This window comes from Labeo rohita, chromosome 13 (genome assembly GCF_022985175.1).
Source record: "Labeo rohita strain BAU-BD-2019 chromosome 13, IGBB_LRoh.1.0, whole genome shotgun sequence".
NCBI lineage: Eukaryota > Metazoa > Chordata > Actinopteri > Cypriniformes > Cyprinidae > Labeo > Labeo rohita.
Window position 1 is genome coordinate 2,919,103 of NC_066881.1, and position 26,462 is coordinate 2,945,564.

General features: G+C 36.2%; 1 protein-coding gene across 1 annotated transcript in view; it reads left to right on the forward strand.

Annotated features, from left to right (window-relative positions):
• The window catches only part of wdr11 (WD repeat domain 11), a 123,239-nt gene that overhangs the window by 38,196 nt on the left and 58,581 nt on the right, over positions 1-26,462 (forward strand). The window contains exons 6-11 of the mRNA XM_051126725.1: positions 2,474-2,639; positions 10,975-11,077; positions 11,346-11,550; positions 12,235-12,335; positions 15,270-15,449; positions 23,155-23,239. Coding sequence (XP_050982682.1) covers positions 2,474-2,639; positions 10,975-11,077; positions 11,346-11,550; positions 12,235-12,335; positions 15,270-15,449; positions 23,155-23,239 — 840 coding nt within the window. The remainder of the gene's footprint in view (positions 1-2,473; positions 2,640-10,974; positions 11,078-11,345; positions 11,551-12,234; positions 12,336-15,269; positions 15,450-23,154; positions 23,240-26,462) is intronic.

Sequence of the window (26,462 nt, forward strand, 5' to 3'; positions counted from 1 at the left end):
TTTCCCCTGATTCCTTGATGCGAATACATACCAAAATGTAAATTTCTGTGGGTCAGTATTTTTCACTATATTAAATGATTTGAAAACCTACTTTTTTAGCTCATCCAAGATGGTTTGTCTGATTTTCATAAAAAGTGGCTCAGATCATCTTCAGACCATGCTGGCAAAAAGTTATCAGAAGCTTTTTGTTAAACTCTTACTGTTCTCAAATACACGCAAACAAATTTGATGAAGAGCACACCAAAATGAATGTGAATCTCCACAGTGCTTTAGTGTATTTAGTGTATTCAAAATGTATAATGAAACTTTAAATAACATACTTTAGTCCACAATTTTTAATTACTTTAAAAACGTACTTTTTTTGAACACCTCTTTAGACCATTGTTCTGATTTTTACCAAATTCAACTCAGGTCATTTTCAGCTCATGCCGTCATAGGCCACATTTACACTGCATGTTTCAAGTGACCCGATTCCGTTTTTTTTATTTTTATATATTTATTTTTCCCTCCAATGTAGCACAAATCGGATATGGCTCACAAACGTGTAAGCATAAAAATGCACTTGGATTCTGATATTCTCATATTGGAAATAAATCTGATATTAATTGGATACATGCACGTGGACAAAACGAATATTCCCCTGTTAATGCAAGTTGGATGTTAAATGAACACTGTACAGATATGCCTATTACATATGAAATGTCTCTAGTTGACTAGCAGAGTATACTTTTTTTTTTTTTTTTGAGTGTTAAATAAGAGGCGATCTGGTGCCGAAATGTGTTGCTTTTAAAATCATGCTGAGTGCTGGTTGCAACTGTTATCAGTGACGGCAGCTTGTGCACAGATGAGCGCTTCAGTCCATTGTTAACTATTGAAGAGACTGTATTCATTTTGGTAAAATCACAAAATAAAAAGTACACAAACATGTCCCTGTTTATGATATACAATCACTGATGAACACATTTGGTTTTAATGAGGAAAAAAATAAATGAGGGCGTATTAGAACACAAACCTTAGTATAAGTTCTAGCGCCAGATCATTAGTACCCATTGATGTGTACAGCAGGTGTGTGTATATAATCACTCTCATGAAGAATAGGTATTTTGATGTAAGGATGAAACTAGCCTATCGCATTAAAAATGTTTCTGTGAGTTCTGTCTTAAGAAGTTAAGCTCATTTGCGTTCATATTCTGGACTCACCTACTTTTCTATACAAAGTATGCATTATTAATAGTGTGTGCAGAGTTTTAATATCACTGTATAATACATTAAGCCATGTATAGTGTAAGATAAGCCTGTGTAGTGTAAAAGCAGATACTGGATACAGGTCACTTTTAAAAGAAGGTGTAAGCACGTCAAAAAATCGGATATAGTTGAAAAAAAAATGCAAATTGGGCATGCAGTTCTGCAGTGTGACCAAAAAGTTATCAAAAGCTTTTCAACTGTTCTCAAATAACGCACTGATGAATTTGTTGGCATGATAACAAGCTGCTTCTAATGCTACAACTCTGCAACACTTTGTTACATTGGCACCAAACTTTGTGGGTCAATGTCACCTCACACTGACCACAGCATAAAACTTTGATAACACTGGCACCTATTGGTCAAAAGTGATAAGCAATGAAATTGTATTACTAGTGATTGTATTTGTGATGTTTTTTTGTTTTACTATTTTTGTTTCCACTATAATAATCTAAAAATGTCTGTAATCACTCATCTCATTGTTGCAGTTGGTCTGATGCTCCCAGCAATGCTTAGATACTCATTTTGCCACCATTCTGCTTGGCCCTGTAATTGCTGCTTACAGATATAGTTTTGTGATTATATTTGATGTTGTTACTTCATGTTTGCCTTTATTTTTGCACTGTAAATATTTGTATATGTAATGAGCTATTTCACTTGGGTTTGATGCGAACCAGTGCTGTCAAGCTGATTGAAAGGGTTTAATTGGGACAGATGGCAGCAGCGGCTATATTTGCAGGATTTTATATGAAGTTCCAATCAACTGGAAATGATACAAATCTGCCTGTAAGGGACATGTGTCTCCATTGTCTTAATGCAAGAGAAGGAGGATAGTTTGAGTGGCCATTAAAAACCTTTGGATAGAGATGCATAGTTGTCTGATTTGTAATTTATACAGCGGGTAAAATAATTACTGAACATGTCACCATTTTTCCCTGTAAATATATTTCTGTGTCATTCCATTTTATACACATAACTTAATTTCTGAACTTATTTTTTTTTCTTTGTATGTGTGGATTACTTGGGTTGTTACTGACATCTGGTGAAAATTTTAGGTCAACAGCACCTTTAGAAATAGATTTACTGAGAAAAAACGGTGACATGTTCAATACTTATTTTACCCGCTGTAGATGTACATAACAGCAGGTTGGGCCGTAGATACACACTGAAACAGGCAAGAGAAATTGACGTTTTAAATGTGACCTGGCTATGTGTGTATGTTTGTGTGCAGGGCTGAAGCAGTGACTCTTAATGACTGTCTCCAGCTGTCATATCTGCCATCGAAGAGGAATCACATGTTGCTGTTGTACCCCAGAGAGATCCTCATCCTAGACTTGGAGCTCAGTCAGACTGTTGGAGTGGTTGCCATCGAGCGCTCTGGTGTGCCCTTTATACAGGTTTGTGTGGGGAAGAAATGTGAAAGTCAGAATTCCTGTTATAGAAAGGATGCCTTTTTCAGTTTTTACATTTTTTTTCTCTCTTTTTTTGGATTATTTTATTGCATTGTGCCATCTGAACAAGTATTGGAAGATGTTATCCATACCGAACAAACAGAGACAGGGCTCTTGGTACAGTACACACAAATAAATGCATATCTTGTCCTGAACCGAAGTTCAGAACCACAGTCTTTTTTAGAAGACTGCCTTGATATATCTATGTATTTTTTATATAGTGCTCAGTGCTTATGGTGCATGAGGGGGAAAAAATTCTCATAATTTCACAGTTCAAGCAGAAATGTGTAAAGGCACACAGAGAATGCTCGCTTCTAAAACCTCATTCCCAGCGTTTCTTTAAACAGACAGAGAGTGCTTTCCAGAAATAATAACAGACATAATAATAACATCACTAGAATGCAGAAGTACATAAACAAACTGTGGTCACAATTATGAACATGGGACTACTTATAAAGAGATATGAAGAGCCATACAAGCCGTCATTCGGATGAGACGTTAAACCGAGGTCCTGACTCTTTGTGGTCATTAAAAAAAATCCCATGGCACTTTTCGTAAAGAGTAGGGGAGTATCCCCGGTGTCCTGGCCAAATTCTTTCCTCTGGCCTTTGTCAATCATGGCCTCCTAATAATCCCCATTCACTGAATTGGCTCTATCACTCTCTCTCCTCTCCACCTGTAGCTGGTGTGTGGTGAGCGCACTGGCGCTGTTGTCCTGTGGCTGCCGTCGCATCATCCAAGTGGATGCTGCACACTGGTGGTGGTTGAGGAGAGATCCCCCCATATGATTGTAAAGCGCTTTGGGTGTATAGCAATACACAATGAAAGCGCTATATAAATGCGATCATTCATTCATTCATTCATTCATTCATTCAAGCCGTAATTCATTCAAGCACTCACACACTTATATTTTCCTTTTACATACATACATCTTTGTTCTCATGGTCAGATATTTTAATGCACACATTCATACATTTTTGCCCTAAGCCTTATTTGGACGGGACTAATTTTCTAAACAACCTTTGAGTTACAGGTCTTATCCGACATGGGAGGGAGAGATCACACATTCTCTGTATACGTGCATTCAGTATAGTCATAAACTATAACATCAACTACAGAAACCATGCTTCATTTTAGTAAGGGTACATATGCCATTAAAACATTATGTAATTGAGTGCAAAAAATTAAGGTGAGTAATCTGTAAGTTATATAATGATAATATATATATAGTTATATAATTTTCATTTTGCACCAAACATTGAACATATGTATGGGAAAATGTAAATTTAAATACAGAAATATATTGCCTCTTTACACATCACATTTTCATTTTGCATATTGTATTGCAAATTGAATATTGCTACACACTGAATATGCTTCCATGTTATGGCTGATGAAAATGAATGAAAAGTGTCAATTTCAAAATTTAGATTTGCTCACACTGCATCAGATTGAGTTACGTGCTGTTTTTTGCAGCATTGAGCTTTATAACCAATTAAATGTGTTTCTCTTGAACTTAGGAATGCATTGGCCAATCAGAGGTGCTTAGATTAGTCAGCACTGAAAAGGCCGGAACTGCTAATGAGTACGCCTGCTCATGAATTCCCTCATTATAAACAACACAGTGAATATAAGAAGTAAATAGAAGATTGATTTTGTTGCATTAGTGATTTTTGCGACATTAATGGCTGCGGTAGTGAATAAATTGGTTGCAGTTGGTCTATAATGTAAGATAAACTAATTAAAAATGATCCATTTATTGTGGAATAAATTGTGAAGAAAAAAAGAGACATGCATGCATATGAGTGTGAAGTGCAGTGGTGGCCAAATTATAAGAACACTAGTATTTTCACCAGCTAAAGATGGTTTTAATTTGGTTGCTATTCAAGAGACCTACAGTATCTCACAAAAGTGAGTACACCCCTCACATTTCAGCAATCATTTTAGTATATCTTCTCAAGGGACAATACTATAGAAATGAAACTTGGATATTTTTTAGAGTACTCAATGTACAGCTTATATAGCACTGTATATTTACTGTCCCCTAAAAATAACTCAACATACAGCCATTCATGTCAAAACAGCTGGCAACAAAAGTGAGTACACCCTAAGTGAACTTGTCAAAACTGTGTCCAAAGTGCCAATATTTTGTGTCAAACCATTGTTATCTAGCGCTGCCTTAATCATTCTGCGCATGGAATTCACCAGAGCTGCACAGGTTGTTGCTAGGATCCTCTTTAAATCCTCTATAATGACATCATGGAGCTGCTGGATGTTAGACACATGGTGCTTCTCCACCTTCCGCTTGAGGATGCCCCATAGGTGCTCAATAGGGTTCAGGTCAGATCACCTTCACCTGCACCTTCCTCAGCAAGGCAGTTGTCATCTTGGTGGTGTGTTTGGGGTCATTATCATGTTGGGGAAGGCATCATGTTCTGCTTCAGAAATGTAGAGTACATAATGGTATCCATGTTTCCCTCAATGAACCGCAGCTCCCCAGTACCAGCAGCACTCATGCACCCCCAGACCATGATGCTACCACCAACATGCTTGACTGTAGGAGAGACACAATCTTCTTGGTACTCCTCACCAGGGCATCACCACACATGCTGGACACTCTCTGAGCCAAACAAGTTTATCTTAGTCTCATGAGACCATAAGACATGGTTCCAGCAATTCATGCTCTGAACAGGTTGTCTTCAGCAAAATGTTTGCGGGCTTTCTTGTAAGCCAGCTTCAGAAGAGGCTTCCTTCTCAATTGACACCAATGCAAACCGACTGTTTGCAGTGTGCAGTGTATGGTCTGAGCACTGACAAGCGGACCTTCTACTTCTGCAACCTCTAGAGCAATGCTGGCAGCACACATTTTGATACCAGGTTCAGCACCTGACGCACAGAACGAGCAGTCAACTTTGTTGAGTGACCTTTGTGAGGCCTATTCCGATTGGAACCTGTCTTAAAAAACATCTGTATGACCTAGGCCATCTTTGTGAAGAGCAACAATTCTAATTCTCAAATCTTCAGAGAGTTCTTTGCCATGAGGTTCCTTTTTGAACATCCAGTGGTCAGTATGAGAGTTTTGTACTCAAAGCACCAAATTTTAACTGCTCTAATACAAAATACACAACTTTGTATGGTCCTGTCAAGCAGACAAAAACATGATCATGATGAATAGGACATGTGGCTTTGCATGGTTAAATGACATAGTGCTGTTATCATGTAGGGTGTACTCACTTTTGTTGCCAGCTGTTTTGACAATAATGGCTGTATGTTGAGTTATTTTTAGGGGACAGTAAATATACACTGCTATACAAGCTGCACATTGACTACTCTAAAATATATCCAAGTTTCATTTTTATAGTATTGTCCCTTGAGAAGATATATTAAAATGATTGCTGAAATGTGAGGGGTGTACTCACTTTTGTGAGATACTGTACCTGCAATAGCTACTTGAAAAACTTGCAAGTGGACCTAGGGCACTTTGTTTTAAACACAAAGGATGGTCACACCAAATGTTGTTTTAATTTAGTTAACAGAAGTTAATTAATAAAGAAAATCTCTATGTCATTTTTTTTCACAGCATCCTCATTTTACAGTATTTTTACACAAATGCCTAAAATTTGTAATAGTACTGTAGCTTTGCCGCTACAATATGAAGCATGTTGGAGACATTGCCACAGTTCTTCTGGATTTAGTCTGTCACAGTTTGTTCAGTTTCTTCATGTCATTCCAGACAGAGTGGATGATAATGAGATCAGATCTCTGTGTGGAGCACTGGCTGTTTTCAGACTGGCTGTTGTGCAAACATCTCTCTAGATTATTAAAAATAATGACAAAATGAATGTTTGCAAATGTAAACTGATACTTCCTACTGACACCACAGCAATAGATAGAAATAACTGACTTAAAACCATTTTTAGCTGGTGAAAATACTAATGTTATAATCATTTTGGCCACCACTGTATACAAAATTAGTGCAAAGTCATCAAGTTGAAAACATCTTGGAAATTTTCCCACAAATTTTGTATGTATGCAAACTGAATAATAATAAGGTACACATTTTTAATAATTGTGCTGTTGATTATTATATTGTGTTTTCAGAAAGTTTTGGAATATTTGTCCTCTCCTTAAATTTGTCAGTGAAACACCATAATATATCATTTAATAAGGGTTACGTTGACCTATTAAGCTTTTGCTTACATCTACCTTGTGATATATATATTTTTTTGCAAATTTAATAAAAAAAAAACGTTTTTAGAGGTAAATCAATAACAATTACAATTGTAACAATATTGTGTGATTTATGAGACTGATGTGTGATTTAAGTGTGATTTATGAGATTTGTTGTATTTTGAATCTAATTTTCTTTGTAAAAGGCAAACATTTGATCATACTGATTTCAAAGATAAGAATTCATTAGTTTAAATATACATTGAACCAAACAACTTAACATCTTAGTTGATAATTCAATATACTTTATTTTTTCCCAAAACATTCCATGTTTCAGTTGTGACTGCACATTTTCGGTAGTGACAATACTGTTTTGGTAGCGACCACATCACATTTACAGAATTTTAACTCTCATAATAAAACACTACAAAAACATACTAAAATCCGAAAGATTTGCATAACTGTACTAAAATTTTGTATATTTCTCCCAAATAAAGGATTACATGTTCCCTTTTGTCACTACCGAAACAACCATCACATGTTTTGGTTGTGACTGTTATGGTAGTAACAGTTTTAGATGCTTTTGGACGCAGCTCAATGATGCTAGTCAGCACATGGTTAGCTAGCACAGTTCTGAGCAGTTTTACACACATAAAATTTTATGGAATAACAGCCAAAAAACAATGATGTCACTACTGAAACTTCACTAAATGGTTCGGTCGTTGCTGTTTTGATAGTGACAGTTTTAGATACTTTTAACCCTAGCTCAAAGATGCTAATCAGCACATGGTTACCTAGCACAGTTCTGAAGAGTTGTACATGTATATAAACTAAATGGAAAAACACAAAAAATTGTGCTTAATTGCAGAAAAAAAGGTGTTTGGTAGTGACATTCCTTAAAGTTACACACAGATTTTCTGACTTTTGAACACATTTACTGCAAAATGATGGGTCCTATGTAGTTACGCGAGAGAGAAAGATATGTGAATATTACCCGATTACAAATGTAGGGGTGTAGTTAAAATCCGTCAGAGTTTTCTACAAAACTCTTTTTTTCTACATAAAGTTTTAATAATTTACAAAAAAATATAAAATAAATATTTTTTTTTGAACTTCACTTTTTTACAAAATCAAAAAGATATTTTTAAAAACAACAAAATTGAATAAAATTCAACAATTATTTAAATATTATTTGAAATATAGTGAAAGTTTAGGGGTTAGGGTTCAGGATAGCCACTTCCCAACTGAAGGTACCAAATAAATGAAAGTAGAAATATATATATGTGTGAAAGAAGAATGTAAATGTATGAGAGGTGAGAAAAATATCTATGTGAAAGAAGAATGCGTGTGTGTGAGAGTAGAAATATATGAATATAAAAGAATAATATATGTGTGTGAGAGTAGAAATATATGTATGCGAAAGGAGAATGTAAGTGTGTGAGAGCACCAGAATGAATAATGGCTTGTACGGCCCCTCATAGCTCCTCATAACTACTGATGTAAACTTCTTGTATTTAATTTGTAAAATAAGCAAAATAATTGACAAGAAAAAATAAAGAAAATATGAAGACTTGGTTAGAAAGCATGAAGTTTGCAGTGTCAGTCAAATTGGAACCAAGATGCAACTGATAGCAACACTTTATTACAAGAATGTCTTATGGCAAATAAAAGTAAACGGTAAATAAATGACTTTCCAGTGATTTGTTACGAAAGTGTGCATCAAATACGCCAACGTGGAAGCTTGAATGTTGAATGAGGCTCATCAGATCAGTGGATCTTGTTTCCCAGTCTTGGACTCCTTTAAGTGATTTTCAGCAAATTTCAAATGGGTTTTAATGTGTTTTTATTGAGAAGGGGATTGAGTGTGGTACCACTCTGCCATAAGACCAAGTTGCAGTGATGTTTGTTCTTTTGTAAGTTTTTCTCATTTTAATATATGATCATGGAGCTCAACAAGAGTGAGCATCAGGTTCTTGGTCACCACTCTGACCAAGGCCCTTCTCCATCGATTGTTTAACTGCCACACTCGAAGTGTGGTAAAATCTACAAGTGGTATTGGAATACATGAAATATATTAATGCAGTATATGAATACATAATGCAATATAAATATTTCAGTGTTTTATTTATTTATTTTTTATATAAATATAGATAACTGCAGTTAAACGTGTCTTGTAACTGCTGATAAATCCTGCACAGCGGCTTGTATAAATTTTAGCCCATTCCTTAGTATAAAACTGCTTTATCTCTGTGATGTTGGTGGGTTTCCTCCTATGAGCTTTCTTCAGGTCCTTCCACAACATTTCATTTGAATTAAGGTCTGGACTTTGATTTGACCATTCCAAAACATTAACTTTGCTCTTCTTTAACCGTTCTTTTGTAGATTTGTGTGCTTGGGTTGTTGTCTGGCTGCATGACCCGCTTTCTCTTGAGATTCAGTTCTTAGTCAGATGTCCTGACATTTTCCCTTAGAATTTTCTGGTATAATTCAGAATCCATTGTTCCATCAAAGATGGCAAGCCGCCCTGGCCGAGATGCAGCAAATAGATGGGATAAGGTTCTTATGCTGGAATGCAGTGCTTTTCATTTTCCAAAAATAACACTTCTCATTTAAACCCAAAATTTCTATTTTGGTCTCATCCATCCATTAAACCTTTCTCCAATAGTCCTCTGGTTTGTCCATACGATCTTTATCATACTGCAGATGGGCAGTTTTGGAGAGCAGTGGTTTTCTCCTTGCATCTCCTACATGCACACCATGGTTGTTCAGTGTTCTCCTGATGGTGGACTCATGAACTTTACCATTAGCCAATGTGAGAATGGCCTTTAGTTGCTTAGAAGTTATCCTGGGGTCCTTTGCAACCTCACAGACTACAACAAGTCTTGCTTTTGGAGTGATCTTAGTTGGTGGACCACTCCTGGAGAGGGTAACAGTGGCCTTCAGTGAATTTCCTCCATTTCTACAATCTGTCTCACTGTGGATTTGTGGAGTCCAAACTCTTTAGAGATTTACTTACTTTTGCCACTCACAGATATGTAATATTAGATAATTTTTACTGAATAAATAAATGAAAACACCTCTCTTCATCAATTTGCACTGGCTACCAATAGCTGGTATTCATGTTTGCCTACAGAACCACCACTGGCTCTGCACCCCTTTACCTAAATTTATTACTTTAGACTTATGTTCCCTCTAGAAGCTTGCGCTCTGCAAGTGAACAGCGCATTATTGTGCCATACCAAAGAGGCACAAAATCATTTTTACAGACTTTCACATTAAATGAAACCTCCTTATGGAGTGACCTAACCAACTCAGTCCGAACAGCTGAGTCCTTAGCCATCTTCAGGAATTGGCTAAAAAGACATCTCTTCCATCTTTATTTGACCCTCCAACTCTAGCACTCTCTATGCTAATTCTATTATTTAAAAAAAAAAAAAAAAAAAAAACACAAACTTGCCCTTTTAGACTTATACTCTATTCATTTACTTACTACTTGTTTTCTTAAAAAAAAAATAATAATAAAATAAATAACACTAGCTTCTCCGTTCTTTTTGTAAGGCCTCTAACACTAGCTTGCGTTTTGTTTTTCTATTCTGTTTTCTTTTTATTTATTATGCAATTGAAAAAACCTTTGCTACGTGTACTGCGTTTGGCTAACTGAGACTTGTCATAGCACTTACATGTTTTTACTCTTTTGTTGATTTTGATTGCTTCTATTGTCCTCTTTTGGAAGTCGCTTTGGATAAAAGCGTCTGCTAAATGTAAATGACATGGTATATGTTTTCATCTCATTTGTTTGATTGAGTTCTCTTTGTTAACTTTCAGGACTTGCATGAAAATCGAATGAGATTTTGGTTATATTTATGCAGAAATATAGAAAATTCACAAACTTTCAAGCAGCACTGTATATATAGGCCATCATATGTTTTTCTCATAATAGACCACAAGCCTATCAGCGTTGACTGGAATGCATTCTCAAACATTAAGAACAGATCCTTCAAATTGGAACTTTAGCTTTTATTTTTGTGCCTTATGTCATGGGATTACATTTTAGGAATTGTTATTATTTATATGAAACATTGAAGACTAATGCTTTCTGTCTTGTGTGTAGGTGATTCCGTGTGCCCAGAGAGATGCTCTTTACTGCCTCCATGAAAACGGTTGCATCACACTGCGTGTGTGCCGTTCCACAACACCTTCTGCCAATGAAACAGGCAAGACAGATTTTGTTCTTTTACATCTATCCCTCCATCTGGGGGTAGGATGACAGGAATAATCTTTTTTAAATAATCCTATGAATTTAATATTTTATAAATTATAGGTATTTCATCTGTGACTGCACGTCTTGAATTGTATATTGATGCAACTAAGCTCTGATTCGTGTTGTACCAGCAACGGGCCTGAATAAGTTCTCCCCTTGTTTTTACTTGACTTGTGATGAGAAATGTTGTAATTTATTTTTGTAATTCTCTGTTGTTCCAGTGACTGATCCAGAGCAGAATGTCCAGGAGTTGGTATACGATCTCCGCTCCCAGTGCGATGCTATCCGTGTGACTAAGACAGTGCGGCCCTACCGAGTGGTGATCTGTCCTGTCAACGAGAACAGTGCCGCCCTGGTAGTCAGTGATGGAAGGGTAATGCTGTGGGAGCTCAAAGCTCATGCTAGTAAATCTTCATCCATCCTGAGGTACAGTTCTTTAAACATATCAATATATGAATATGAAAAGTATGGGTACTTTAGTATCATGTTGACAGTTAATAAAAAAAAAAAAAAAAATCACAAAACCTGTTGGTTGAACTGATTTATATTGGTAGACATTACAGACTTGTAGAAGTCTTCAAAATAATGCAGTAATGCTTGATATAACTTCTTGGAGCATCAAATTATGCCATTTTAATTACCACATGAAGAGTTCAGATGCAAAAGCCTCTAACTCCATCTGACATTTTTCTTTAAAATAACCATTTTTATCAGGCTCCTATTTATAGGTTTCTGCCTAAGTACCGTTACTTCTGATTGGGCTGAGGCTGGGATTTAGCGAGTTTAAAGTAAAGTTATGTGATGGACGTATACTATGTGTTGAGAACATTCACTCAGTATCATTATCTCATTTTTGACTGATGTGGCTTTCAGAGGGTTTTGCTTCAGAACACTTCACATATTTTTATTCTAGTTTAATTAATTGGATGTATCCAGCATATTACTTTCGGACTCTACCAATGTTTTCAGAACTGTTATTGAAAATATATCTTCACTGTTATATTTTTTGCAGTCAGTTTCTAAAAGCACAGTAAAAATATGAATTTCGTGTATGTATTTGTTTGTTTGTACATGAGATTTACCTACAATATATCTTTTTTTCTCCCTCAGTTCTGGCTTGCCTCCTTTGTATTCTCCCGTGAATTTCTGTGGGACACCTTTACATCAGAATCAGAAATGCATCCCAGATCTTTCTCTGAATACAATGATAGGTAAGATAGCCATCCTCACACATACATACACACACATTCCTTCTGGCATCTAGATATACCATATTTAAAGAGTCTCAAGCTTCATTCTTCTGCCTTTGACTTGAGGAGATATTTTCAGATGGAAGAACCTGAAGCCACACTCTTCTGTCTTTGTCAGCAAGATGCTTTTATCTGTACATCTTATTTTTCCTTTTATAAGCAAGACAAGATAACAAGATTATGTCTTCAATCCTAAGCATTGAACAGCTTTAAAGAGTGCTTTTTCTAGTGTTCTGTCCATGGGCAATGCTATTGTTGGGCTTTCAGAGCTTAAAAGAAAAGAGTTTTAAACCTCAATGACTTTATTTTTTCTATGGAACACAAAAATAGTAGAATGCAGTGCAGTGAATGAGGACCAAAAAAAAAAAAAAAAAAATCTGTATAAGCTATGGGCTATAGTTAATAATAAAATGAATTTACAATCAGTTTATTACATTTACATTTAGACATTTAGCAGACACATTTATCCAAATTGACTTACATAAAAGGAAAATGGACGCAATCAAATTCAACAAACGAACAATAACATGCAAGTGCTATTACAAGTCTCAGTTAGCCTAATGCAGTACACATTTTTTTTTTTTTTTTAATTGTATAGTTAAAAAAAAGTAGATAGAATATAAAAAGAACAGAGAAGCTAGTTTTTTTTTAAGAAAACAAGTAGTAAGTAAATGAGTATAAGTCTAAAAGGGCAAGTTAGTTATATAATATAGAATTAGAATAGAAAGTGCTAAAGTTAGAGGATCAAAAAAGGTGGAAGAGATGTGTTTTTATCTGATTCTTGAAGATGACTAAGGACTCCGCTGTTCGGATTGAGTTGGCCAGATTTAGTTTAAATTGTGTCAGTGTTTTAATGTCATTTGTCTATTTTTTCTGCTTCTTTAAAATCACTAAATAAATCATGGTTTTTTGTTTGTTTGTTTTTATTGCTGTCAAAAATCTATTAACAGTTGTAGTCATAAGCTTACCCCTTTTCACATTGAGGACAACTGAGGCACTATATACATCTTAGCACTGTCCAGTTGTGGACCATCCAGGTAACTACACACACTATTATGTATCGAGCACATTTGAGCACAAAATAAGTAAATAAAAACAAACAAAGAAACTAACAAACATTTCAACAAAGTCATTTTTAAAATTCAGTTATTACTTTGTCTTGTGCACTATATGAAAACGTATGTTATGTGAAATAGTTTATCCACGGCAGCATTAAATAAAAACAGCATGCAGTTTATGATTCCTCTTATTTTGACTAAAATTATTAACAGTTTGCAGATTCAGCAAGGTGCATGTAAACATATGACCACAACTGTATGGCTGCAAAGTCAGGCATAGTTTCACAAGCTACTTAAAATAAATTACAATATCATTACTTTTTATTGCTTATTTATAGTGGAGGCTTGTTTACATTTTGGCATAGCATTCCATTCTTCAGACAAAACAAACAAAAAAAATAATCATGATTGTTGACTTGTTCAAAATTTCCCTTGTTACAGGCCAGCACTAATAAGAACTCTTTATTTCACCAATGTTGTCATAGTGGGTAGGCAAACAAGGAGGACAGATCTAAATGTATTCTTAACAGAAGCAAAGAAAATAATCCAGCCATCGAAAAAGCGCAATTTAGCAAATAGAGGGCGATATGTACATACAGGTTATTAATGTAAATTCAGAAGAGACAGGTGAACACAATCAATTATCAATTAACTATTCAAAACCATAGAAGCAAACTAGACACTGGAATAAAGGAACATGAAGATACCAACTCAAGTAAGAAAGGAAATGCAAACAAAAAGTCAATGGCAATGGATACATAAAATGAATGTTACAAATGTAAACTATGTAGTTGTGCTTGAGGAATTTCTGGCGAAAACAAGCCGGGATATTTGAGGTTCTTGGAGTCAGTTATCAATACATGATGGTGTAAACCTTGCAAAGCTTGTCAAATCCACAAACTATATTTTTACCTCTGGAACCCAACTATTGTGCTCCATACTATTAAGATTGCTGAATTATGCAGCTTAGTTTCATTAAATGGTTTGGGTTGTTATGTGAATATGACTGTATAGCAGATTAAATTATTTCATTTCAAATGAGCAAAGCACCTGGTCTTTCAGGATCTTTACAGTTGCACGTCCGGAGACTGCAATGAGGAGAATGGAGAAAAACGTTAACATCAGTAGCAACAGTTTGTGGTCTCTGAACTGCTTTCATGCAAATTAATTTTTATTAATAGCTATCTAGAGCGCTCGTGCTATTCGCTTGTTAAGTGATGATCTAATGCATCCAACAAAATGCACCAACGAATGCTGTTTCCAGGTCCAAGCCTCAACTTATTACACTTGAGAATACTGTCTCAACAGCCATTTATGAGCACTGTTTATTCATGTTAAACATTTTAGCTAAACCTTTTCAAACCTACGATGTACACTACAGTCTCCATGCTCATAGCATCCCAAACATAATTTTTACATTTATTTATTTATATGTATCTTTTCATTTTCTGGCTATCTGGGATTTTGGTATGGAGTTAAAGTGGAGGATTATAATTTTTTTGGGTAGTATTTATATCACATTGTGTGTATATATTAGCACCGTTTGTTGTTTTCTCGTGGCATCTGATAGAGCGTTTGGACAGGGAAGTGGTGACGTGTGACGTCAGACTTCACAAGTGAATAGCTAATCCTTGATTAGACTGACATAGCAACATAAAAAATGCAGCGTACTGCTCTTTTCCAAGTTAAAAAAAAGTCAACCAAAAAAAGCAGTGCAGCGCGCCTCGCATTTTCAAACCTGAAAAATGCGTTCTGTCTGATCAAGGCCTTAAAGTGTTGCTATCTTGTTTTATTTAGTATGGTGTTAGATCAATTATGTGATCTGTCCCTGTTGCAGGTCACAGTCTGATTTCTGGAGTGGACTCCCCACGACCCCTAGCAGGTCAACAGGAAGTACATCTGAAGTTCCTGTTGACAGGCCTGCTGTCTGGCCTGCCCTTGCCCCCATTCTCCCTCCGGATGTGCCCTCCGCTTACCACCAAGAACATCAACCACTACCAGCCCTTATTGGCAGTGGGTGAGTACTTCACATACAAAGACATTTTAAAATCCTGAACAGTGGCTTTCTGGCTTTGTCTTGGGTGCTGTTTGCTTGTGCCATGAGCATCAAGCCCAGAAAGTTAGGTTGGCTTAAATTCTTTTTCGTCTGGATCTGGCTAGGAGTTGAATAGAAGTTATAAGGAGTCATTAGCTAAATGATAGTTATTTTTAATATTAGACTTTGGTTATTAATAATATCACATTTTCCCGTATTCTCCCTCTTTCTCTCTCCACATACACACATACCCAAGTCTACCACAGAAGTCTACCACAGAATATGTTTTTTATGTTTCAGCTAAAATATCATTGGTCTTTTAATATCCCTGGTTTAGGAACTGATTCACTATAGGAAATCTCTGGTAAGTCTCCATATAAATAAAGGGGTGATGCCAAACAGTTTAAGTTGCAAAATTGTTGGTGACTTATTAAAACTGTCTCTTAAAAAAAACATTTTTATTTATTTTTAAATTAATTTGTTTTTATTTTATTTTATAAAAAAAAAAAAAATGATAGTATAATTTAATTTTAACTCATTCAATGTAGCTTACTAAATAAATATACAATGCAGACATATTTAAGATGGGTAGACAGTCAACAAAATGATCAGCTGTTTCCACACAAAATAACATGTGGTGAACTGAGGCATTTCCTCACATCTTTTCTCACTGGTAGGTTTCTTCTGCATCACCCTACCATGCTGAGGTCTAGCTCAAGTGTAAGGATAGCAGATTTTTGCACCATGTTTGACTGAAGTTTAAGGTTTGTGGATTTAGACATTCAGGTAAAGTGAGATTTAGAATTATAGGTTTACAAACTATTTTAAACAGAAAAAAAAAATAGATAAAGTTTAGGAGAGGCCTAGTCAAAGTTCTGACTTGAACCCTATTGAGATGCTGTGGCATGACCTTAAATAGGCAGTTCATGCACAAAAATAGAGTGTGGCTGAGCGGTTTGGCAAAGAAGAACATTTGACCACAGTGCTGTGAATAACTGATCTCCAGCATTGGTTTGCAGTTATTGCAGCTAAAGGTTGCACAACCAGATATTAAATAGTTAGTTTACCCAAAAATGAAAATTCTGTAATTAATTACTCATCCTTATGTCCTTCCAAACCTGTAAGACCTGATCATCTTCGGAACACAAATTAAGATATTTTTAATCAAAATCCAAGAGCTTTCTGACCCTTCATAGACACCAACGCAACTACCACGTTTAAGGCCCATTGTTAAAATAGTCCATGTGACATCAGTGGTTCAGCCTTAATTTTATGAAGCTATGAAAACAAACTTTATTCAACAATTTCTTCTCTTCTGTGTCAGTCTTTGATGTGCTTTCACAAGAGTATGATGACGAATACATGTGCCTTCCTCTGCCTTGTAAACAAGGCTCAGTGTTATTTTTGTTTTCTTTGTACACAAACATATAGCTCATACAGTAGGTAGTCAACGAGAATGCCTATTACCACCGCGGTAAAGCAGCAGCAACAAATACAAATCAGTCAGATGTGAAACTTGTTAGCAAAATCACCACCAGGTGGCGCAAAGGGATGCTTGACACCGTGTCAACATGGGAATAATAATTACTTGTGAATGAAGATAAAAAATAATAAAATAAATTACTAGTTTAATAACAATAACAATATACCATTATAACATGAAATCTTAACTAATTATTCTAAATAAATAAAAGTTTCAGCTATTTGACAGTTAGAATGAAATATATGCTACAGTTACGGCAGCGCTAAGAGTGTTAACTTTTTACTGTACAGTATTAGCCAGTACTGTTTGAGGTGTACATATTTATTTTGTCAACATTACTGTCACAGATAAAAGGTTTGAATCTTAAATTTTTAATGACACATATTCCGGTGTACTTAACTAAACAGCCCTGCTCACAACAGTGAAAAATATAACGTCTGTGATGTAAAGAAATTCTAGAGGATTTATTAAAAAAAAAAAAGAAAAAAGAAAAAAAACCTACCTTCATTACTAGTTAAAAGGTTGCACAGTATTTATTTACGGTGACGCACTGCTGCAACACACATATTATTTTTTCCACTCAGTTTTGTTCAATCTGTATCAATGTTGCATTTTGTCCAGGCCACTGTGGAGATGAGAGTCAGCACTGTGAATTTCATCTTGCAGCCCACAAGAAAACATTTTAAATAAGTTATTTTTACTTTACATATTAATAATTTAAATGTCTCCTTTTTCTATACATTCATTAACATTATAAGATACTTTTGCCTGTGCTTTGTGGCCAACTTTATGCATGTTGTTGAACGCAGAATATATTAAAGCTCCTTATGGATTAGTAGGCTAGTTGGTTTAATATAAATGTGCGATTAGCTGAATAGTGGCTTAAGCGAAGGACTACAGTTAACTAAAAAAATAAAAAATAAAAATAATACATTTTATGAGAATTTATATTTTAGGTTTTGACTGCAAATGTCACATCCTTAAAGCTGGAATTGCCCATATTTTCAGTTTTCACCTGAAAGTTTTAGTACTCATTTATTAGTTTTATATTACAAAATACTATTTCGTTATATAATGTCTTTGTTAAATAATGAGAGAACTTATGAGTTTAAACTTAAAGACATTTTATTAATTTGTCCAGTATTTATAGTTTCATTGTTTTGGCTAAATCGTGGCAGATTTTATTTATTCGTTTTGTGTTTAATTTTATTTTACGGTTTCTTAACTAGTTGCTTATTAGCATGCATATTACTAGAATATAAGCCATTTATTAGTACTAATTAAGCACATGTTAATGCCTTATTCTGCATGACCTTATTCTACATCCCTAATCCTACCCAATACCTAAACTTAACAACTACCTTACTAACTATTAAAAAGCAGCAAATTTATTAAAGGAAAAGTCGTAGTTAATAGTGTATAAGTGTTCCCTATTCTAAAGTGTTACCAAGAAATGAATTAAAAAATGTTCAACAATTTCTTAATTTGGGCATGTTATGCAGGAGTAGCCTTCTGTAGTTCAGGACAGATAACAAAGTACGTCCGTGACATGTCGAAATTGTAATGTTTATTGTAGGAATAATTCAATGTAAATTTCAAATATTTGTATTTCTGACAAATATCAAATAATGTGACACTGACATTAGCATATCTGCAGATTCCGCACTGAATATGCTTTCACTTTAATGCTCCAATACAAAGTAAACCACCTTTATTTTATGGTGATATAACATTTATTCAATAATAAAAACCATACTGCACACTTGTTAAAAATGTAAGCGCAGACTCAATGTCATTTAGCTAATGCTGATTGAGTTTATTCTGAGTAACAAATGCACTAAAGTAATAAATTTGCTTCTGTGAATATGAATTATTAGTTTATCTTAGATTATAGACCAACTGTAATCAATTTATCCACTACTTTCCAACACGTTCACATGGGAGCGGCAGTATTACTCTGGATGAGTAACATCTGTAGCTTAATAAAATTACGGTTGAACCACTGATGTCACATGGACTGTTTTAAAGATGTCCTTACGATGTCCTTAACAATGTATATTGTTACTAGGGGTGGAGCCGAACCCGAATACGGTATTCGGAAAGGCACAAATAGCGTGTTTTTTACAAATACTTATTTCGAACAAATACTTAAAAAATATTTGTATTCGGGAACAAGAAAAACTTTATATCAAAAAGCTGCGTTTCCTCATGAGACCGCAGTGCATGCCCGCATGAGCGAGTGAGTGGGTGACATTCAGGAGTCGGAGGGGTTGGGGGCAGGGCATATGCTCCCAAAATTTAATCTGCGCGACCGCAAAATATATTTGGAAGCCTTTGTGCGAGTGCGAGAAATCGTTGCGGTGCGACTTGTTTTTATTTCTTTACAAAACTTTCGCTAGCCTAACTACTGCCCAGACTGCTGTGAGCTGATACAGTGACAGTTTCGCCGTTTTCTCCAACATTACATAACTAACTAAACTTGATCTTTACATTCTTAACAGATTTTAGATATTAGCCGTCAATCACTCCCTGTCACTGACACTGCGCTCCGCTGAAACTCGGAACCGGCCGTTTTTTCTCTCTCTCTTAACCAACCTCTGTTCCGGATTTGTACAAACTACATTGCAATTAGGGGTGTGTGATATGACGATTTTTGATTGTGGACAATTAAAATGTCTCCACAATCTGCTTTTGAAGAAATATACTATATTTTGTGCTACAGCGCACATTCTGGCATACATTCACATCAAATGATAACTCCACTCACGCAGGGGCGTAATTTCCACTGGGGACACACTTTTCAAAATCCCGTTTGTGTCCCACCACTTGAATAGTTTTGTTAAATTAATGTCTTGTATTGTGGAATGCACGCTCAGCACCGCAGAGAGTTTCGCGCCATCGTTAAAACTAAACCGAAAGTAAAACGCGCGCGCGCGCATTCAAAAGCAATTTTAATACCCCACGTTTAGAGAGCGACTCCCCAGTTCACCTTAGCATAGCTTCCCGTCACTCATTAACTTAGTTGGAACTCCTCACATGGATTTGGGCAACCAAATAGAAAAGAGTGTGGCTGCTGCTGAGATCTCTTGGTCCTCCACCAGCCAAAAAAAGTGTGTAGAAGTGTAACGCAAAAAAACTGGATTTTTACGCCTATTTTGAATTTTACTCGAATACAAATACAAATACAAATACTTTTCTCCCCTCAACAAATACAAATACAGATACAAATACCGGCTGCTTTGCACACCCCTAATTGTTACATTGAGTAATTGATTTAATCAAAAATACCTTAATTTGTGTTCCAAAGATGAACAAAGGTCTTATGGGTTTGGGACAGCATGAGGGTGAGTAATTAGTGACAGAATTGTTATTTTGGGTGAACTACAAAGGGGCCATTCGTTTTTCAAACGGATGATAGGTGTTGGATACGTTCTTCTTCTTCTTCTTCGTCTTCTTCTTCTTCTTCCAAGATATCAGCATCAGTTAAGATATCTGTTTAAAATTCTCTGCTTTTTGACATCCATTTATTGTAAACTTCCAGTTTTATAAACTCAAGTGACATTTATTTCAATAAGGTTTTTATAATATCCAGTTTGTAATAAGTTAAAGTAAAGGTGAAACTGTGCGCTATCAGGGTGCTTTTTTGTTTTTGTTTTTGTTTTTTGTGCGAAGTGGTCATGATTAAAACAAGTACATGGTTATTGTAAGTGGTTCATATCACACATCTTGTCAGTTGAATGATGTTGTTTATAGATCAGCTATAGATGTTTTCTTCTCAAAATCAGTGTGGCATATTGTGTATTAAGATACACGTTGTAACAGAGGGACGGGAGACGAGCGGATCCAAATGCAAGCTTTTATTAATGGGATGAGGCAAAGACATGGTCGAAAGGCAGGCAGGGTCAGACAACGGCAGACTGGTACATAGACGGCAAACAAAGAGTAATCCTTAAACGAGCGAGAGTCCAGAAAGGCAGGCAGCGAGACAGGCGAAACGAGAAGGCCAGGTGAGAATACTAAACTAAGGAAACTAGGAACTCGGGAACACGGGAACCATGAAACTAGAAACTCAGGAACACGGGAACTAGGAAACAGTGCTAGCACTAGGTGAGTGCCAAACGCAACTGATACAAATCTCCACAATACTCGGTCCTTGCCAAGTGAAAGTCCGGGGCTTATATAGGGTTGCTGATTGGCCACAGGTGTATGGCGCAATCAGCGTGGTGGATAGTGGGAGATGCAGTCCGAGGTGTAGTGCAACAGTCTGAGTGTGATAATGGAACGAGAGCGACATCTGGTGGTGAGCGGACCGCAGGTCACGACCAGATTTGTGACACACGTACTGTATTGAGTTTTTCACAGAAGTTTTTCACAGAAGTATCATATACAGTCTTTCTGTGAGTGAAACCTCATTTTTGACAGCAAAGTGAAAGAGCCAAGAGAGCAAAATCACATGAGCTGAAATGACAAAACTGATAAAAGCTTGAGTAAATGTCATTCATTACAGCATTTCAAACCAGCAAGACCATGTTCTGTTCTCACTCTTAAAGATTCTGCAGAGATTGTGCGTTGCACAGATATTATAAACTCAAGTGTACAGCTTACAAAAAAAATGAAACTTTAACAGTTTGTAAAGACTAATGTATGTTTTGAACTGTGACTAAAAATAGAGCTCTAGTTGAGTTACATCTATTATTCGGTAACAGAGAAATGAAAACTATATTACAGTTTGAAGACCTCCTAAGTATGTGAAGATCTGTTATTTTGCATGATAGAAATATGAATATGTTCCAAATGAGGTTTCACCCAATTCAGTCAATGGATCTTGTAAATTGTAATTTGAGTTCTGGGATTGGTGGTCTAATTTTCTCCACTCGTCATCTTATTATTGGAGTCAACGCAGAGATGCAATCTTTCATCTGATGAGATTTTGTAGGTCGCTGAATGCACTATACATCCAAATGAGCAAGCATACTAAGCACTTAAAACCATGTAATTCCTTTTGTCAGATGCCTTTCTAAAGTAACTATAGTTTTTGAGGAGTGCCCTGGAGATGATACAGAACTTCAATCTGCCTCAATGCACAAGGACTGTTGCTGAATCATTCCCAATAGCAGATTTTGTAAAAAAATAAAATAAAATAAAATAAAATAAAAATAATCATCTTAAAACTTAAGAGAAGCAATCTTGACAAGTGGTCATTTAGCACTTGAGGGAAAAAAATACATCTGCAACTGACTCTTCTGGTGTGACATTTGAAGCCAGACAATTATAAAATTTTGGATGCATCAATGTCAGTCAGTTCAGTCTGTCTATATTCCATAAGAGCCTTTGAACTGAAACCAAGAGCATAGTCTTCTCCGATAGAAATGAAGTGAATACTAAGCTGTTTCAAGCACTCAGATCTGAAATTACTCATGCTTGTCTAATAAAACTCTGTAATTGATGGAAAATGATCTAAATGATAGCCTGTGCACATGTAGTCTGACACTGTGGTGCTTCCTACATACATCCAGCTCATTATTTTGTGCCAAATGATTCATATTTATGGTTGTTGAGAGAGCTCAACACTCTGAAACGCATGCAAATTAAAAATAAAATACCAGCAAATTAAAAAACACATTTAACATTTTGACAGCATGTGCTGCAAGTGCTCACAATGCAACCAAATAAAGAAATGTGCTGCAAACAGTGCAGATCATAATGGAAATGTTTCAAGGGGACCCCAACAAGTGATGAACCTGGCTGGGACATGCTTATTGTTCAGTGTGTACTCATGGTGTTGTTGATGACCTGAAATGAGCATTTTTGGATATTATTAATTATGTTATAGAACGTTATGTAATTAGGCTAGTTTACTTTCACATCTTGTTGGGGGTCCCCTTGAAACTCTATCAACTTCTGCTCTATTCCATTGACAGGATGAATGATGTTCTCTTCAATCTGAGCAGGCTGTTTTATGAACAGTGTCATCAGAAATTACTGATAATATTTAGAAAAAAGTTTTTTTTTTTTTTTAATGATTAGTATGTGTAATCAAAGACAAAAAAATATGAAAATGACAATGAAATGATTAAAACTGATCTGTTGACAGGAAAAAACAACAAAAATCAGTACTTATTATTATTATTATTATTATTATTATTATTATTATTAAAGCCAATTACAGCATTCATGTATATGTTTTGCATGTTTGCCCATTAGGTACAAGCAATGGCTCTGTGCTGGTGTACAACTTAACCAGCGGACTCCTGCACAAAGAGCTAAGTGTCCATTCCTGTGAAGTCAGGTAAGAAGTCTTAGTTTACTCTGTAATAATATACCTGTACATGCATTCTGTTGTGTTAGAATATCAAACAAGAAGAGTGGTTTTCGGTTCTGATCTACTGTACACTATTCACTTATGAAGTTTTCACACCTGGCGTGTTTGAAATGTTTGTTTCGGATCCTGCACATTATTTTCCTTAGTTTGTTTAGGTGTATATGAGCACAACAATCACACTCTGATCCACAACAAAATAATGGGTTACAGATTGTGTGAATGATGTGGTCTTGGTCCCATGAGCTCTGGAGCGGTTTATTTGTGGTGAAAAAGCAATTTAACCCAGTGGATCAACAATCCAAGCTGTGTCATAATTCATAAAACCGATGTGGCTAAATCTGTAAGTGGGCACATTAGTTATTGCAGTTAAAATCCACAGGAAAGGAAGGAAAGGATATGACGTGTGGCCAAGTATGGTGACCCATACTTGGAAGTTGTGCTCTGCATTTAACCCATCCAAGTGCACACACACAGTAGTGAGAAGTGATCAAACACGCACACACACCCAGAGCAGTGGGCAGCCATATTGCTATCGCTGCAGCGCCCGGGGAGCAGTTGGGGGATCGGTGCCTTGCTCAAGGGACTTACCTCAGTCGTGGTATTGAGGGTGGAGAGAGCGCTGGTTATTCACTCCCACCACCTTCAATCCCTGCCGGACCTGGGACTCGAACCTGCAACCTTTCGGTTACAAGCCTTGGACAGTTCCAGACAAAGAATTAAACAAAACTGGGGGTATAAATATACAAATAAAATTGAGGGAACTAAATGAGATCCAGGTCAATGGGGTGCTACAATGGATTATTATGGGAACAAATGAGCACACACTACATGTGTCAAACTCAGTGGCCCTGCAGAGTTTAGCTCCAAACAATTCAAAGACACCTGCCTGGAAGTTTCTAGCTCTCCTGAAGTATTTGGAGCTAAACTCTGCAGGACAGTGGCTCTCCAGGAGATGAGTTAGACACCAATGCACTAGAGAACATATGAAGAGCAGTGGGTCCCCCAGGACCAGAGTTGAGAACTACTGTGCAACCAGGGTTACCAGATAGTCGGCGGAAAAATAATGTGATTATTATATTAAAGGCACATATGTAAGTTTTCACCACTAGAGGTCGCATTTTCAAAACAATAGCAAAGGCGAAGCTTGATGATGCTGTGAAGGAGAGTAAAACAACGGGAGTCCAGTGATGGAATTCACAATTAATGTTCACGGATGAGGTAATGAATACATTTTTTTATTACCTGTACCTTCCGCAATTGTTCAAACAGCGATTAGGGCTGGGACAATAAATTGATGCATTGTGATTCGTGGATTGAGTCTGAGATTTTCTGAATGCATCGTGATTCTCTCTGGAATCGATTCTGAGCTTAGTTTTTTTTAACAGCAGATGGTACTCTAGGCTAGCTTTTAACCCCACACTCAGATGCTCATGAAGATGAGCCCTTATGTGTTTGGCATGTAAGTGTTTAAATATACTTGCACCTTGACTTTTATGCTTTTGTGGTGTGTGTGTAAGGAACTGGAAGCAATCACAGCATGGCTGTTTCTAAAGCATGCAGTGCCATCTGCCGTTAAAAACTAAGCTCAGAATTGATTCGAGAGAATCACGATGCATTCCAATAATCTCAGAACTGATGCAAAACAATTACTAGCACCATAAATTATACAGAGAAAGCGAGCACAGAACATTTACACTATCAATAAACATTATGACTGAGCGCGACCTTAAGCACTCTAAACAAAAAAAAACAAAACAAAAAAAAACATTATAAATAGTAAAGCTGTCTATAAACTGTTTGATGAATTCATCTCTTACTTACATCTGCACTTTGTTTATTATGAGAGAATTCGCGAGCGAGCAGAATTCAGTCCGAGTGCACACTGATAAAAAGACTCGGGCACTTCAGCGATGACTCATCTGAATGCCTGATTGGCCATTGCATTCCTAAACTCAACCGACTAGTGTGTGATTAGTTATAATGTGCAACACTGTAAAAACGTGTAAAAAGAATCATGATCCAACATTGAGCAGATGTAAATTTAATGCTGCAGTCAACACTTTTCATTTCATTTTATTCAGGACAGCTTTAAAAGATTTTGTTTAACTGTTCAGCAGCATTTTTTTTTTTTAGTTCCTACAAGGGGAAACTAAAGATTACTGGTTATTACGTCATTAAAAGGTGACAGTGACCAGGGATGAGCCATTATTTACATTTTTAATTTCTCTGGATTTACAAACCCTTAGGAGCTTTTGGGATAATGTAAGTACAACTGCATAAAATATATCACACTGTGCAAGTGTTTATGATATTTTATTATGAAAATCTTACATATTGTGCTTTTAATTTAATAACTGAAAGGCGGTTTAAAACAATTAAAAGAAGTGATCTATGAAAGTGTTCTCTACTGGTTATTTTTGTGGCTAGTGGTGATAAGTCTTAAACTTGAGATGAGCCAATGAGAGCGTAGGATGTGGTGCAGCCAGAAAAAAAAAAATGATTTAGAGTTTTGCACAAGGTATATGCATGGAGTTAGAGGCAGCTCTCTTTCTTGTGCGTGGATTTCTGACGAGCATGGTGTTTGCTAACGCTCCAGGGAAAAGAAAGAAATAATATGCTGGATAAATTGTGTCTTTTGATTGATGGGGGAAAGAGACTGATTTAAACCGGAAAACAAGACAAGATATATCATCAGCTTTCTGGAATGTTCTATGTCTGAGGAGCACGAGTGAGAGTTTAGCGATCTCCTTGGTCAGGGTTTTTTTGTTTTGTTTTGTGTTCCTGTCCATGTTTGACTGATGTAATGAGATGGTCTGGTGCCTGATAACACTGCTGTTGTCTGGATTTGCCCCAACTCTTTCGGTGGTTCTGAGGAGGATTTGGACTGGTGAGTCTCTTTGAGTTGTTCTTGTGATTTTTCTGTGTGAGGGGAAAAAAACAAACAAAAAAAAAAATCATGGATTCTGATGGTGATTCAGGCCCTTTTTACACTAGTGCGTTTTCACTTTAAAACTAAATGAAATGAAAACGTCTACTCTAGTGCAGGGGTGCCCAACCCTGTTCCTGGAGATCGACTTTCCTGCAGAGTTTAGTTCCAACCCTAATCAAACACACCTGTCTGTAATTATCAAGTGCTCCTTGAAATCCTAATTAGCTGGTTCAGGTGTGTTTGGTCAGAGTTGGAGCTGAA